Below are 16,872 nucleotides of genomic sequence, written 5' to 3' on the forward strand. Positions count from 1 at the left end.
CCCACCACAGCTAACCCTGCCCCACCACAGCTAACCTCGCCCCACTACAGCTAACCCCGCCCATACCACAGCTAACCCTGTGCACACCACAGCTAACCCTGTCCACACCACAGCTAACCCTGTCCACACCACAGCTAACCCTGTCCACACCACAGCTAACCCTGTCCACACCACAGCTAACCCCCTCTACACCTAACCACACCCCCACCACAGCTAACCCCGCCCACACCAAAGCTAACCCCGTCCCACCACAGCTAACCCTGCCCCACCACAGCTAACCTCGCCCCACTACAGCTAACCTCGCCCCACTACAGCTAACCTCGCCCCACTACAGCTAACCCCGCCCCACCACAGCTAACCCTGTCCACACCACAGCTAACCCTGTCCACACCACAGCTAACCCTGCCCACACCACAGCTAACCCTGCCCACACCACAGCTAACCCTGCCCACACCACAGCTAACCCCGCCCATACCACAGCTAACCCTGTCCACATCACAGCTAACCACACCCCCACCACAGCTAACCCCGCCCACACCACAGCTAACCCCGCCCCACCACAGCTAACCCCGCCCCACCACAGCTAACCTCGCCCCACTACAGCTACCCCCGCCCATACCACAGCTAACCCTGTCCACACCACAGCTAACCCTGTCCACACCACAGCTAACCCTGTCCACACCACAGCTAACCCTGCCCACACCACAGCTAACCCTGCCCACACCACAGCTAACCCTGCCCACACCACAGCTAACCCCGCCCATACCACAGCTAACCCTGTCCACATCACAGCTAACCCTGTCCACACCACAGCTAACCCTGTCCACACCACAGCTAACCCTGTCCACACCACAGCTAACCCTGCCCACACCACAGCTAACCCTGTCCAGACCACAGCTAACCCTGCCCACACCACAGCTAACCCTGCCCACACCACAGCTAACCCTGTCCACACCACAGCTAACCCTGTCCACACCACAGCTAACCCTGCCCACACCACAGCTAACCCCGCCCATACCACAGCTAACCCTGTCCACACCACAGCTAACCCTGCCCACACCACAGCTAACCCTGCCCACACCACAGCTAACCCCCTCCACACCTAACCACACCCCCACCACAGCTAACCCTGCCCACACCACAGCTAACCCCGCCCCACCACAGCTAACCCTGCCCCACCACAGCTAACCTCGCCCCACTACAGCTAACCCCGCCCATACCACAGCTAACCCTGTCCACACCACAGCTAACCCTGTCCACACCACAGCTAACCCTGTCCACACCACAGCTAACCCCCTCTACACCTAACCACACCCCCACCACAGCTAACCCCGCCCACACCAAAGCTAACCCCGTCCCACCACAGCTAACCCTGCCCCACCACAGCTAACCTCGCCCCACTACAGCTAACCTCGCCCCACTACAGCTAACCTCGCCCCACTACAGCTAACCCCGCCCCACCACAGCTAACCCTGTCCACACCACAGCTAACCCTGTCCACACCACAGCTAACCCTGCCCACACCACAGCTAACCCTGCCCACACCACAGCTAACCCTGCCCACACCACAGCTAACCCCGCCCATACCACAGCTAACCCTGTCCACATCACAGCTAACCACACCCCCACCACAGCTAACCCCGCCCACACCACAGCTAACCCCGCCCCACCACAGCTAACCCCACCCCACCACAGCTAACCTCGCCCCACTACAGCTACCCCCGCCCATACCACAGCTAACCCTGTCCACACCACAGCTAACCCTGTCCACACCACAGCTAACCCTGTCCACACCACAGCTAACCCTGTCCACACCACAGCTAACCCTGCCCACACCACAGCTAACCCTGCCCACACCACAGCTAACCCTGCCCACACCACAGCTAACCCCGCCCATACCACAGCTAACCCTGTCCACATCACAGCTAACCCTGTCCACACCACAGCTAACCCTGTCCACACCACAGCTAACCCTGTCCACACCACAGCTAACCCTGCCCACACCACAGCTAACCCTGCCCAGACCACAGCTAACCCTGCCCACACCACAGCTAACCCTGCCCACACCACAGCTAACCCCGCCCATACCACAGCTAACCCTGTCCACACCACAGCTAACCCTGTCCACACCACAGCTAACCCTGTCCACACCACAGCTAACCCCCTCCACACCTAACCACACCCCCACCACAGCTAACCCTGCCCACACCACAGCTAACCCCGCCCATACCACAGCTAACCCTGTCCACACCACAGCTAACCCTGTCCACACCACAGCTAACCCTGTCCACACCACAGCTAACCCCCTCCACACCTAACCACACCCCCACCACAGCTAACCCTGCCCACATCACAGCTAACCCCGCCCCACCACAGCTAACCCTGCCCCACTACAGCTAACCCCGCCTCACTACAGCTAACCTGTCCACACCACAGCTAACCCTGTCCACACCACAGCTAACCCTGCCCACACCACAGCTAACCCTGCCCACACCACAGCTAACCCCCTCCACACCTAACCACGCCCACACCACAGCTAACCCTGCCCACACCACAGCTAACCTCGCCCCACTACAGCTAACCTCGCCCCACTACAGCTAACCCTGTCCACACCACAGCTAACCCTGTCCACACCACAGCTAACCCCCTCCACACCACAGCTAACCCTGTCCACACCACAGCTAACCCCGTCCACACCACAGCTAACCCTGTCCACACCACAGCTAACCCTGTCCACACCACAGCTAACCCTGTCCACACCACAGCTAACCCTGTCCACACCACAGCTAACCCCCTCTACACCTAACCACACCCCCACCACAGCTAACCCCGCCCACACCAAAGCTAACCCCGCCCCACCACAGCTAACCCTGCCCCACCACAGCTAACCTCGCCCCACTACAGCTAACCTCGCCCCACTACAGCTAACCTCGCCCCACTACAGCTAACCCCGCCCCACCACAGCTAACCCTGCCCCACCACAGCTAACCTCGCCCCACTACAGCTAACCTCGCCCCACTACAGCTAACCCTGCCCCACCACAGCTAACCCCGCCCCCACCACAGCTAACCCTGCCCACACCACAGCTAACCCCACTCCCACCAGGCTCTGTATGTACTATGTCCATAGACACTGAGGTGCTTATCACAGAAGGGAGCGTTACTGGACTATGTAGTCCGGCAATGTTAATCTTTTAGTGATAAATCTTTCACAGTTAGTAAACAACCGTAAGCACTGTGACAAGTGACAAGTCCCTGAACTCTGTGCTTCAGCCTCTATCTCCTGCTGTCATCAGATTACATAGCAAAGACCTGCTGACAGATTCCCTTTAACACTTACACACCTAATTCAGTGTAACATTGCAGAGGGATATTTATTACTAAAAGAGCTAACATTATAAACAAGAACAAGTCCGGTGTTATTTGTAACATGGTATACATGGTATCACAACTATGCATACTAAATACAATACATACCCAAAAAACACACAGCAAAAAGTTCAGACTTCAAATTCAGGAAAATATAGAAAGAGATCCAGGGTTGGTTTCTGAATCTATAATATTCTAGGCAAAAACGACCATACAGCAATTGTCTGGAGTGTAGTCATCCCTTACCTACATGCTCCACGCTGATGGCAAGTGTGTGGGTACATATAGGCAATCCCGTGTACAGGAAACACTCTAAACTAAAGGTGCGTTTACAGTAGGCTGCAGCGTTAACTGACTGACGATCCCAACATATTTGCTAATCAGCGGACATCGCCACAATTAATGTTCACACAGAATGATCAGTAATAGATTGTTGCTGAGAACAATGGCAGCCTACGTGCACAGAACAATGTGCTGCCAAAAACGAGTATTAACCTTAAAGCTCGTTTCACCTGATGAAGAAGTGTCTAGCTTGTTCATCGGGTGATCGTCAGCCTGTTTTCCTGAAAGTGTCCCTCTGTTCAGATGAGCACAAACAAATGGTCGGCTAAGCTTCTGAGCTAGTCGGAATGGATGGAAACTTTCAGAAAAATACACAAACGGAGTCAATTTGAATTCCATTCATGTCATTGCAGTGTGTGGCTGTTGGGGATTTATCCAATTCCTGTTTCTTGGGGGACCCCCTAACTCACTGCAGAAACAGTGTGAATAGGGCCTTACACACCAGACTTCACAGATTTGTGCTCTATTTTATATGCACTGCAGATTCCATAAGGTGTAACAGATCACTCATACAGTATTTTCTGAGAGAAACCTGTTACTAAATATTAAACGTTAATGAAAACTAGTGAGCAGCTGAAGGGTCTTACCAGGTTCAGACTAACAGGAGTGTGCGCTTCGGGAACAGGATGGTTGTACAGAGTCTTCAATATATCATTCAAATCATTTTCCTGAGTTAACAAAATAAAAAAGGCACTTTTAGTAAAAGCCCACAACATTTCCAAGTGTAAACCCAGTACTAAGAGAAATAATAATATGACACAACTTAGTAGTGGAATAAAGCAATAAGGTCAGTAACTACACAGTAATAGACAAAGCTTTTACTTCCTAGTCTCCCATACTTAGTACAGAAGTGAAAATTGAGAGAAGCAAAATAGATCTTAGGAGCTGACTCCAGTACTAAACCTGTGAGGGTAAGAAACAATATGAAGCTTTCTTGTTATATGCAAAACGCAACATAGACCACAATATATTCTCATAAAATGATTTAAAGGTATTATATTGCAAAGTCCTTCATAGTAATAAAGCTTCTAAGATAAAAGGACTTCTACATTTGGATAAAGACACAAGCACAGGGCTCTTTATGTATGACCCGAAAGTCTCTGAATTTGGACAATATTGCCCCAGTTGATCATTGTTATGTCTAAACTTTTCTGGAGCAATTAGCTCCTTTTTGGTGGCTTTAGTACTTGCGCCTGATTCTCTATATATTTTGTGCCACGTTTTAAGTTGGCTTTCTTTTTTTTTTTTTAAGTCTTTTTTTTTTTAATGAATGAGTGACTCAATGAATAGAAAATGATGAATCAGGCCGTGTGGGTGTTACATGGTAGAGATAGGCAACACTTGTTACAAGTGTCAGACAACTTGTCTGTGACTTGTCATCGCTTGACAATTTGAGAGATGCAATTTGGCTTAAAAAAAGTAAAAAATTGCAAAGTGGAAGCATGTGAGCGGCAAGCTGCACATGACAGTCAATGAAAACTATGGGATTATATTTGACTGCAACCAAAAATCTACAAGTGTCAGACACTTTAAGAACGCAGTAGGACAAATATGAGATCATCTGGTTATGTGATGTATGTAGTCCTAGTCTCAATATCCTGTTCGATACGCTGTTATATGTGACTGTAAGGTCACAACATTATTGCACTGTTGGTTTGGCGCGTGCCCCTGAAACTGGGGTTACTGCTTGTGCCTGTAATTTAAAAATATGTTGTCAAAATGTAATAAAAAATGTACTTTATATGAATATAATAGGTAAATACTACGCAAATATGTTTTCACAATATTATTGTTATTGTATAGGTAAAATGGAGTGCGGCTTCTAAGCCAAAAGCACATTACTGTGTGTTTTTCTGCCACTTCTCGGCTTTCCGGCAATTCCTCACTCCTGTTCGGCCAGCACCCACCCATGTGTTAGCAAATATGCGTATTGGCTTGTTCACACACTGCTTATTTGCTGTGGGGGTTTTTTTTATGAAAAAATAAAACACAGCATTTTACAGCACCAGCAAAGTGAATGAGATTTTTGAAACCTCTTGCAGATGCTGCTTATTTTTTTCCTTGCAAATTTGAAGCACCAAAGTATTTTCTTCAAATCTGTACCAGGTCAATTCTATCAGGGTTTTTGCAGTGTTTTTCATCTATTCAAGTGAATAGGGGAAAAAACGCAAGAAAAGACGAGACAACAATGCATATAACAACGTAGCATATTTTTCACAGCATTTTTCCTGCCAACAGTCTAGTTTTTGCCGCAGAAAAATCTGCTGCAAATACTGAACGTGTGAAACATGCCTCGAGGTAAGTGCACACCTTTAGTGTTTGCAGCAGACAAAACGTGCTGCAAATACTGGCGTGTAGGCAGGACACATGCTCAGTACAAATATGAGCGTTGATTTGTTTTTTTATGTGTTTTCTGATTTATTTGAAGGGGTGAAAAATACTGCAGAAACGCTGAAAGAATTGACATGATGCAGATATGAAACTGCTTCAAATCTGCAAGGAAAAAATAAGCAACGTGTGCATGAGACTTCGAAAATCTCATTCACTTTGCAGGTACTGTAAAAAACAGTGGGTTTTTATAGCAGGAAAAATGCATCAAAAATGCAACATGTGAACAAGCCCTAAGGGTATGTGCAGACCATCCGGAGAAGCTGCCTCCGGCTTCCGCTCATTATGCAAATGAGCGCCGGTCTCTTTTTTTTTTCTTTTTTTTCACCTGCAAACTTTCCTCATAGAGATTAGGTCTAGGGGGGGGGGGGGGGGAAGCCTGCATGCAGACCCGCCGGAGAAATTGACATGCTGCGTTCTGGAAAGACGTGCCGCATGTCAATTTCCGCGGGTGTGCCGTAGACGCATAGTGGGCATGGTATTTGTAGAAATCCCATCCACTATGCTGTAACATCTGGCCGCTGCGGATCGCATGCAGAGCACTTGCCTGCGTCCAATCCGCAGTGAACACTGATCGTGTGCACGTACCCTAAGATAACATTGATAGGATATTTCACAGAAAATTTAAAGAAAGGATATCTCCATTAAAGTGGTTAGTTTGCCCAAAAACACATGCAGTGCATGTGATACATGTGTAGAGAAAACTTACAGTCTGCATTATCCTATTAATTAGAACAGTAGATGACAAGTTACAGTGATGGCAGCTACAATCTATTACCTGTTCCTTAACCAAATAGTCAGCCAAAGTGTTTAACAGCTTGTAGTAGACTTCAAACCAGGGCAGATAACTGTGGGGAGAGAAGATGATCACAGCTACACATGGAGACCATCATATATCCACATATTTACATACATAGACACAAGTCCGAGTACAAAGACAGTTGTTGATTTATTTGCCGGAGAAGACATTGTGCTGCTCACCGCAGAGCGTGCTCATTTATCATATTACTGCATGAATATTGTTCTCTACTGTCTAATGAAAAATAGCATGTCCCGACTGTGGGCAGCTCCCTCCTCGGGGTGGCAGATTTATGACCCTGCTGCAGAGGGATACCCAGCGGCACAGTGCCAGAGGTCATGCATTGCAATGTCCTGCCAGGCTGACCACACTCCACCGAGGCGCAGTCATCGGGGTCATTACTATGAGAGGACTCATACATAGCGCACAAGACGGCGTTCATGGTGGACCGCAGCTCACTAATGGTGAGGGCTAGAAAAGCACCACAGAAACGTCTGCCTGTCCTAGTTAATATTTATAAGGTGCAGGAGCACATAAATATGTATGTTGTGCACAACAGACCATATGCTCCATACAAAAACACCACACAAATGGTCCAAAGTTATCAGTAGTCTTCAATATCCGTAAATTAGATAGAAGCTAGGATAAAACCAAATGAGAAAATACCCTGCAATAAGAAAATAAGTAAAAAGTACATGTAAGTAGCATAGGGTACTTGGTTGACACTACTTAGATCAATAGAGCGTAAAAGCCATCCCACCACAACAAGGTGACCCAATCAGGATGGTCCATAACTCTTTATTTTGTACATACAGGGGTGCGGCTCCATCTTTTTGGGCAGTGCATGCCATTTATATAGCTTTCCACAGGCAGCCCTGGGTCCTGCTCTTCCTCCGTGTATTTTGAGGCTTACTGGCACTTAGCACAGCATAGTGCACCTTGGCAAGTACAAAATTGGAGTAACAATTGTTCATTTTGAGCTTGCGAAGTCTGTCATTTATAATGATGCAATCCTTCCTGTATGAGAAATCTATGTAGACTGACTACCAGGTGAACTGGGACACAGTGATGGGTGTATAAGAGCAGAAGCTTGAGCCAATCATGAGGCAGGAGGTAAGTTTCAGACTACCTCAAAGGGAATACGTTAGCAAGTTTTTAACATATTTAATCTGAGAGCAACATGATGTAGGGTCTGAGATCCTGATTCCAGCGATGTGTCACTTTCTAGATTGCTTGTTGCAGTTTGAATAAAATCAATATTTTATCAGAAAGACATTATCACTATAGGACTAGTTGTTTCATGTCATGTAGTCCTCCAGCTCTGTGTAACCCCTCCCCCACAACTAATTAGCAGTTTTCTGCCTATGCACAGGGTACATGAAAGCTGCCAATCAGTGGTGTGGCCGGGGTTATACAGGGCTCAGCACTCAGAAAACTGCGAGATCTGCAGCAGAGAAAACAGGGATTGTATCAAAACTGCACTAAGCAGACCAGTAAGTGATACATCACTGGAATTAGGGTCTCTGCCCCTACATCATGCTGCTCTCATATGGGCAAAAACTGGCTACCGATTACCTTTAACACCCTGCCTTCACAGCCAATTTTTGTTTTTTACATTTGTTTTTTCCGTCCCCTTCTTCCAAGAGCCAGGACTTTATTTTTCCATTGACATAGATGTAGGAGGGCTTATTTTTTGCAGAACGAGTTGTAGTTTTGAATAACATAATTCAATTTATCAAATAATCTACTGAAAAACAAGAAAAAAAATCCAAGCGAAATGAAATAGTGAAAAATAAATCAATTTTGCCATTTTTTGGGGAGGGGGTTGTGCTATGCTATTCATTGTATGGTAAAAAAGACCTGGACAATTGATTCTCCAAGACAGTACAATTACAGTCACACCAAACTTGCTTAAAAATGTATTTTTTTTTAATTTAAGTAATGAAAAAATTGGGAGGTTAGTAAAAAAAAATGTTCGGTACAAACGAGGTTTTGATCGCTTTTTGTGGCATTTTTTATGGGGGTAATTGTGACCAAATAACCACAATTCTGGCATTCTGATTGTATTCTTTAGGGCATTTACAGTACAGTCATGGCCAAAAGTATTGAGAATGACACCAAAATTATATTTTCACATGATCTGCTGGCCTCTGGTTTTTATTAGTGTTTGTCTGATGTTTATATCACATGCAGAAATATAATTGCAATCATATTATGAGTACCAATAGGTTATATTGACAGTTAGAATGAGTTAATGCAGCAAGTCAATATTTGCAGTGTTGCCCCTTCTTCTTCAAGACCTCTGTAATTCTCCCTGGCATGCTCTCAATCAACTTTTGGACCAAATCCTGACTGATAGCAGTCCATTCTTGCATAATCAATGCTTGCATTTTGCCAGAATTTGTTGGTTTTTGTTTGTCCACCCGTCTCTTGATGATTGACCACAAGTTCTCAATGGGATTAAGATCTGGGGAGTTTCCAGGCCATGGACCCAAAATCTCTATGTTTTGTTCCATGAGCCATTTAGTTATCACCTTTGCTTTATGGCAAGGTGCTCCATCATGCTGGAAAAGGCATTGTTGGGCGCCAAACTGCTCTTGGACGGTTGGGAGAAGTTGCTCTTGGAGGACATTCTGGTACCATTCTTTATTCATGGCTGTGTTTTTAGGCAAGACTGTGAGTGAGCCGATTCCCTTGGCTGAGAAGCAACCCCACACATGAATGGTTTCAGGATGCTTTACAGTTGGCATGAGACAAGACTGGTGGTAGCGTTCACCTCTTCTTCTCCGAATAAGCTGTTTTCCAGATGTCCCAAACAATTGAAAAGGGGATTCATCAGAGAAAATGACTTTGCCCCAGTCCTCAGCAGTCCACTTCCAGTACCTTTTGCAGAATATCAGTCGGTCCCTGATGTTTTTTCTGGAGAGAAGTGGCTTCTTTGCTGCACTCCTTGAAACCAGCCCTTGCTCAAAGAGTCTCCGCCTCACAGTGCGTGCAGAAGCACTCACACCAGCCTGCTGCCATTCCTGAGCAAGCTCGGCACTGCTGGTAGTCCGATCCCGCAGCTGAAACAGTTTTAAGATACGGTCCTGGCGCTTGCTGGTCTTTCTTGGGCGCCCTGGAGCCTTTTTGACAACAATGGAAGCTCTCTCCTTGAAGCTCTTGATGATGCGATAGATTGTTGACTGAGGTGCAATCTTTGTAGCAGCGATACTCTTCCCTGTTAGGCCATTTTTGTGCAGTGCAATGATGGCTGCACGTGTTTCTTTAGAGATAACCATGGTTAACTGAAGAGAAACAATGATACCAAGAACCAGTCTCCTTTTAAAGTGTCCAGTGATGTCATTCTTACTTAATCATGACTGATTGATCGCCAGCCCTGTCCTCATCAACACCCACACCTGTGTTAATGGATCAATCACTAAAACGATGTTAGCTGCTCCTTTTAAGGCAGGACTGCAATGATGTTGAAATGTGTTTTGGGGGTTAAAGTTCATTTTCTGGGCAAATATTGACTTTGCAAGTACAGTAATTGCTGTTAAGCTGATCACTCTTTGACATTCAGGAGTATATGCAAATTGCCATTACAAAAAATGAAGCAGTAAACTTTGGAAAAATTACTATTTGTCTCATTCTCAATACTTTTGGCCATGACTGTACAGGGTATTTAATTTCGTATTTTGCTAGAACAAACTTTAGAGATGCGGCAATACCAAGTATTTTTAGATTTTTATTGTTCTTTGCTTTATTTTTAATTGGTTGAAAAAGTGGGGGATTCAAATTGTAATATTTTTTGTAATTTTTTTTTATATTTTTACAATTTTAATTTTATTGTCATCTTTTCACTTTATTTTTTAGCTCACTTAGGGAACTTGAACCTGGAATCGGCTGTTCACATTTACCATCTAGTGCAATATTACGGAATTGCCGCGCATAGTGTGAATCGCATTCTTCTACGATGCTTAGCCTATAGCGGAGCTTTACAGTAATACCAAGATGGCACTGACTAGGTCCTTCAGCAGGATGCCCCGCAATCGTGTCAGGAAGGATAGAGGGCGAATAGGAGCGCGTTTCATCTACATCACACTGTCATAGACTGGCAGCTCCATCTCAATAGTTACGAGCAGCGATCGGAGCCCAGCTCTGCTCGCTGCTGTTACACATAGATGCAGGCTATGTAACATAATCGGAATCTACTGCTTGAGGATGGAGCTCAGCTCATGTGGACCCCAAGGCTGATGTATAATTTTGGGGTAAGGCACTTTTGCATAAGCTAATAATTAGCAGAATGCACATTTATAGGAATGGTTGTTCCCAATCAGTGCCCAAGTAAACAAGCCCAACTATTGTCTGTCGACTGAACGCATCTTTGAAGCAGGCAGAAGAATCATCTATTTCCACATGTAAAGAGGGATGCTGCTGACAATATTACAAACTGAATGTGCACGATCGTTCATCCCCTACAATTTTGTACAACTGCGCTATTTGACTTCTTAGATCGCTGATTGGCGCTTGTACAGGTAGGTGGTCTCCCAATGTAAGAACGTCTAGACTATTGCCAGCAAAACCGCAATCACTGCCAACCGAGTGTGCCAAGCAGGCATCAATAAGTAAGCGTGCCAGCATGACATGTCAGGATAGTTTCCACACTAAATAAAGTGACTTTGCTTCATGAACCGAATGTGCAGCACGACTGGGAACCTGATGTGTGGACTGGAGCACCTCCATCTGTGTATAATATAGAGTGAGGGGCTTACTGAATGTTGAGTCTAGCAAGAAATACATGGCCTCATAAGGCGCTGTCCCACTCCACAATCCTTCCCATATTTCATAGCTCATTAGAAGGCGATACAAACAGTTTCCCCTGGAAAGGATTCCCAAGGCTGCTAGCTATTAGCAGCCCGACCTTGCTCCAGGCTCTTGGGCCACTTGGTGCCACTGCAGGGGACCTGTTTAAATTGAAGGAGTCAAAGGTTAAGTGACGGAGAGGAAGTGGTCTGTGTAAGAAGGGGCAGGTGAGCAGTTACTGCTATGACTTTGTAAGGAGACCCCCTTTTTTTGCAGGTTCACATCTAAAAAGAAAGGAAAACAACCTTTCCTCCTGTCCAGACAGTAGAAAGTGTTGGGGGAAGGGGGATAGGGAGGGAAGTCTAGGGGGATCTGAAACATGTGATGTCTGCTGGAGGAAAGTGGTAAATCCAGGAGAAGAGGCTGGGTTAGGTAAAGGCACATTACATGATGACTGACACCTCTCGGAGATGTTGGGGGAGCAAGTGGAGGTGGAGGAAAGAATTAGAAAAGTAGGGCAACAAAAACATAACGTTTATAAGTAAAGTAATCTAAAATATCAAAGTATGTAAAAAATACCCACCTTAAAATACACAGGCAGATTTTACCCCCTGATGTCAAGCGGCAGAATCCAAACCTCTGCTTACTCTCTATGTCCGTCAAGACAAAGGTAAAGTGCTGCCCCATCTGGGACTGGGAACCCCTGTAAGACACATTGGAAAAGGCATTAGAAGATATCTGAGAGATACAGCAACATGAGCACGCTAAGAGATGTAGCCGGCAAAGGTGCACAAGTGTTAAAAAACCAACATGGCTTTACCTTTCAATTGCAAAGGGAAAGCAGAACTTTGGCACCATGCAGAGCAGGTCCTGCAACAGAAAAAGGGGAAAGAGCACAATGAAAAGAGGATGTTACACGATAACACATGAAATGAGGAACTAGTAACAAGATACAATTTCTTCAATATGATAACAGAAACGTAAAGCATTACAACGCAATGCGCAGACGTCCAAGAAACTTCATTTTCCAAGCACCGAATCTTCAGCTGGCCAAACACATCAGCTGAAAGTGGCCACAATGGCGGATGTCTGACATTTACCCTCATAAATGTTATACAAAGCAATATCTGCCAGAGTCTGTCATGTTAGATGTTGTATAACTAGAGTACTATGCGCCGGTGGGCAACTTATTCACCTAGGCCCCTCTCCATCAGTTTGTTGCTCAGATGCCACAGGTAAGCTGTCTGCTTTCTGCTACCACTTGTGCCCATAGTACTATATGCCTCCGTATAATAATGCCCCTTCTGTGCCTCCGTATAATAATGCCCCTTCTGTGCCTCCGTATAATAATGCCCGTTCTGTGCCTCCGTATAATAATGCCCCTTCTGTGCCTCCGTATAATAATGCCCCTTCTGTGCCTCCGTATAATAATGCCCCTTCTGTGCCTCCGTATAATAATGCCCGTTCTGTGCCTCCGTATAATATTGCCCGTTCTGTGCCTCCGTATAATAATGCCCCTTCTGTGCCTCCGTATAATAATGCCCCTTCTGTGCCTCCGTATAATAATGTCCCCTTCTGTGCCTCCGTATAATAATGCCCCCTTCTGTGCCTCAGTATAATAATGCCCCCTTCTGTGCCTCCTTATAATAATGCCCGTTCTGTGCCTCCGTATAATAATGCCCGTTCTGTGCCTTCGTGTAATAATGTCCTCTTCTGTGCCTCTGTATAATAATGCCCCTTCTGTGCCTCCGTATAATCATGCCACCTTCTGTGCCTCCGTATAATAATGCCCGTTCTGTGCCTCCGTATAATAATGTCCTCTTCTGTGCCTCCGTATAATAATGTCCTCTTCTGTGCCTCCGTATAATAATGCCCCTTCTGTGCCTCCGTATAATAATGCCCCTTCTGTGCATCCGTATAATAATGCCCCTTCTGTGCCTCCATATAATAATGCCCCCTTCTGTGCCTCCGTATAATAATGCCCCTTCTGTGCCTCCGTATAATAATGCCCGTTCTGTGCCTCCGTATAATAATGCCCGTTCTGTGCCTCCGTATAATAATGCCCCCTTCTGTGCCTCCGTATAATAATGCCCCTTCTGTGCCTCCGTATAATAATGTCCTCTTCTGTGCCTCCGTATAATAATGCCCCTTCTGTGCCTCCGTATAATAATGCCACCTTCTGTACCTCCGTATAATAATGCCCCTTCTGTGCCTCCGCATAATAATGCCCCTTCTGTGCCTCCGCATAATGCCCCTTCTGTGCCTCCGTATAATAATGCCCCTTCTGTGCCTCCGTATAATAATGCCCCTTCTGTGCCTCCGTATAATAATGCCCGTTCTGTGCCTCCGTATAATAATGCCCCCTTCTGTGCCTCCGTATAATAATGCCCCTTCTGTGCCTCCGTATAATAATGTCCTCTTCTGTGCCTCCGTATAATAATGCCCCTTCTGTGCCTCCGTATAATAATGCCCCTTCTGTGCCTCCGTATAATAATGCCCCTTCTGTGCCTCCGTATAATAATGCCCCCTTCTGTGCCTCCGTATAATAATGCCTGTTCTGTGCCTCCGTATAATAATGCCTGTTCTGTGCCTCCGTATAATAATGCCCCTTCTGTGCCTCCGTATAATAATGCCCCTTCTGTGCCTCCGTATAATAATGCCCCTTCTGTGCCTCCGTATAATAATGCCCCTTCTGTGCCTCCGTATAATAATGCCCCTTCTGTGCCTCCGTATAATAATGCCACCTTCTGTACCTCCGTATAATAATGCCCCTTCTGTGCCTCCATATAATAATGCCCCTTCTGTGCCTCCGCATAATAAGGCTATGTGCCCACGATGCAGAAATGAAGCAGAAAATTTCTGCAGCATTTCTGCATCTCCCTGGCAGAAAAAACGCATGCAGATTGTGCATGCGTTTTTCCTGCAGAATACATGCGGATCCACATGCGGATTCACATGTGTTTCCGCATGCAGATTGACAAGCGCTTTCCAGGCGATAGCATCACTTGGAAAGTGCTTGACAACTAGGTCACACTGTATAAATCCATGCAAACAGCATGGATTTATATAGTGTGACCGTAAAACAATGCTTCAAATAAAGCTATACTCACCCCCGATGCCCCGGCGTGGCTGCAGCGCTGCTTCCTGGCTGGTTCCCGGCTGCCGGCATATCGCGAGACACAGCGGTGAAGGGCCTGCGGTCACATGACTGTGACATCACCGAAGGTCCTTCAGCGCTGCCGGCAAGCAGAGACAAGCCTTCAAAAAGGTGAGTATAAACTTTATTTTTTATTTTATTCTTTTTTTACAGGTACAATGGTACCCAGGTCTGGATGAGAGTCTCCTCTTCTCCAGAACTGGGTACCATCCGCACATAGAGACGCATAGAATCCGCTTGTACAAATGTACAGATGCGGATTCTATGCGTCTCAATGCAAGTCAATGGCGGCCATTCCGCTGCGCTTCCGCAAAATTAATGAACATGCTGCGGATTTTTGTACGCAGCATAAACGCTGCGGAAAAATCCGCAGCATGTGCATAGAACATGCGGAATCCCCTTGGGGACCATGGGGTGCGGATTACCATGCGTTTCACAAGCGTTTACGCTGCGGAAATTCCGCAGCATAAACGCTTGAAAAACGCTACGTGGGCACACAGCCTAATGCCCCTTCTGTGCCTCCACATAATAATGCCCCTTCTGTGCCTCCACATAATAATGCCCCCTTCTGTGCCTCCGTATAATAATGCCACCTTCTGTACCTCCGTATAATAATGCCCCTTCTGTGCCTCCGTATAATAATGCCCCTTCTGTGCCTCCATATAATAATGCCCCTTCTGTGCCTCCATATAATAATGCCCCTTCTGTGCCTCCGCATAATAATGCCCCTTGTGTGCCTCCGCATAATGCCCCTTCTGTGCCTCCGTATAATAATGCCCCTTCTGTTCCTCCGCATAATAATGCCCCTTCTGTGCCTCCGCATAATGCCCCTTCTGTGCCTCCGTATAATAATGCCCCTTCTGTGCCTCCGTATAATAATGCCCCTTCTGTGCCTCCGCATAATAATGCCCCTTCTGTGCCTCCGCATAATAATGCCCCTTCTGTGCCTCCGCATAATAATGCCCCTTCTGTGCCTCCGCATAATAATGCCCCTTCTGTGCCTCCGTATAATAATGCCCCCTTCTGTGCCTCTGTATAATAATGCCGCTTCTGTGCCTCTGTATAATAATGCCCCTTCTGTGCCTCCGTATAATAATGCCCCTTCTGTGCCTCCGTATAATAATGTCCCCTTCTGTGCCTCCGTATAATAATGTCCTCTTCTGTGCCTCCGTATAATAATGTCCCCTTCTGTGCCTCTGCATAATAATGCCCCTTCTGTGCCTCCGTATAATAATGTCCCCTTCTGTGCCTCCGTATAATAATGCCCCTTCTGTGCCTCCGTATAATAATGTCCCCTTTTGTGCCTCCGTATAATAATGTCCTCTTCTGTGCCTCCGTATAATAATGTCCCCTTCTGTGCCTCTGCATAATAATGCCCCTTCTGTGCCTCCGTATAATAATGCCCCTTCTGTGCCTCTGCATAATAATGCCCCTTCTGTGCCTCCGTATAATAATGTCCCCTTCTGTGCCTCCGTATAATAATGTCCTCTTCTGTGCCTCCGTATAATAATGTCCCCTTCTGTGCCTCTGCATAATAATGCCCCTTCTGTGCCTCCGTATAATAATGTCCCCTTTTGTGCCTCCGTATAATAATGTCCCCTTCTGTGCCTCCGTATAATAATGTCCCCTTCTGTGCCTCTGCATAATAATGCCCCTTCTGTGCCTCCGTATAATAATGCCCCTTCTGTGCCTCTGCATAATAATGCCCCTTCTGTGCCTCCGTATAATAATGTCCCCTTCTGTGCCTCCGTATAATAATGTCCTCTTCTGTGCCTCCGTATAATAATGTCCCCTTCTGTGCCTCCGTATAATAATGCCCCTTCTGTGCCTCCGTATAATAATGCCCCTTCTGTGCCTCCGTATAATAATGTCCCCTTCTGTGCCTCCGTATAATAATGCCCCTTCTGTGCCTCCGTATAATAATGCCCCCTTCTGTGCCTCCGTATAATAATGTCCCCTTCTGTGCCTCCATATAATAATGCCCCTTCTGTGCCTCCATATAATAATGCCCCTTCTGTGCCTCCGTATAA

The 16,872-nt window shown here is 46.4% G+C and overlaps 1 protein-coding gene across 5 annotated transcripts in view; it reads right to left on the minus strand.

Moving 5' to 3' along the window:
• Positions 1-16,872, minus strand: part of DENND1B (DENN domain containing 1B) — a 252,584-nt gene that overhangs the window by 132,637 nt on the left and 103,075 nt on the right. For all 5 annotated transcript variants that reach the window (XM_073642869.1, XM_073642870.1, XM_073642868.1 and 2 more), the window contains exons 4-7: positions 12,506-12,555; positions 12,269-12,388; positions 6,877-6,946; positions 4,298-4,378 (exon numbers count right to left, since the gene is read on the minus strand). In XM_073642869.1, the coding sequence (XP_073498970.1) occupies positions 4,298-4,378; positions 6,877-6,946; positions 12,269-12,388; positions 12,506-12,555 (321 nt within the window). The remainder of the gene's footprint in view (positions 1-4,297; positions 4,379-6,876; positions 6,947-12,268; positions 12,389-12,505; positions 12,556-16,872) is intronic.

This window comes from Phyllobates terribilis, unplaced genomic scaffold, assembly GCF_046119375.1.
Source record: "Phyllobates terribilis strain yellow unplaced genomic scaffold, ASM4611937v1 Scaffold_8__6_contigs__length_399053987, whole genome shotgun sequence".
NCBI lineage: Eukaryota > Metazoa > Chordata > Amphibia > Anura > Dendrobatidae > Phyllobates > Phyllobates terribilis.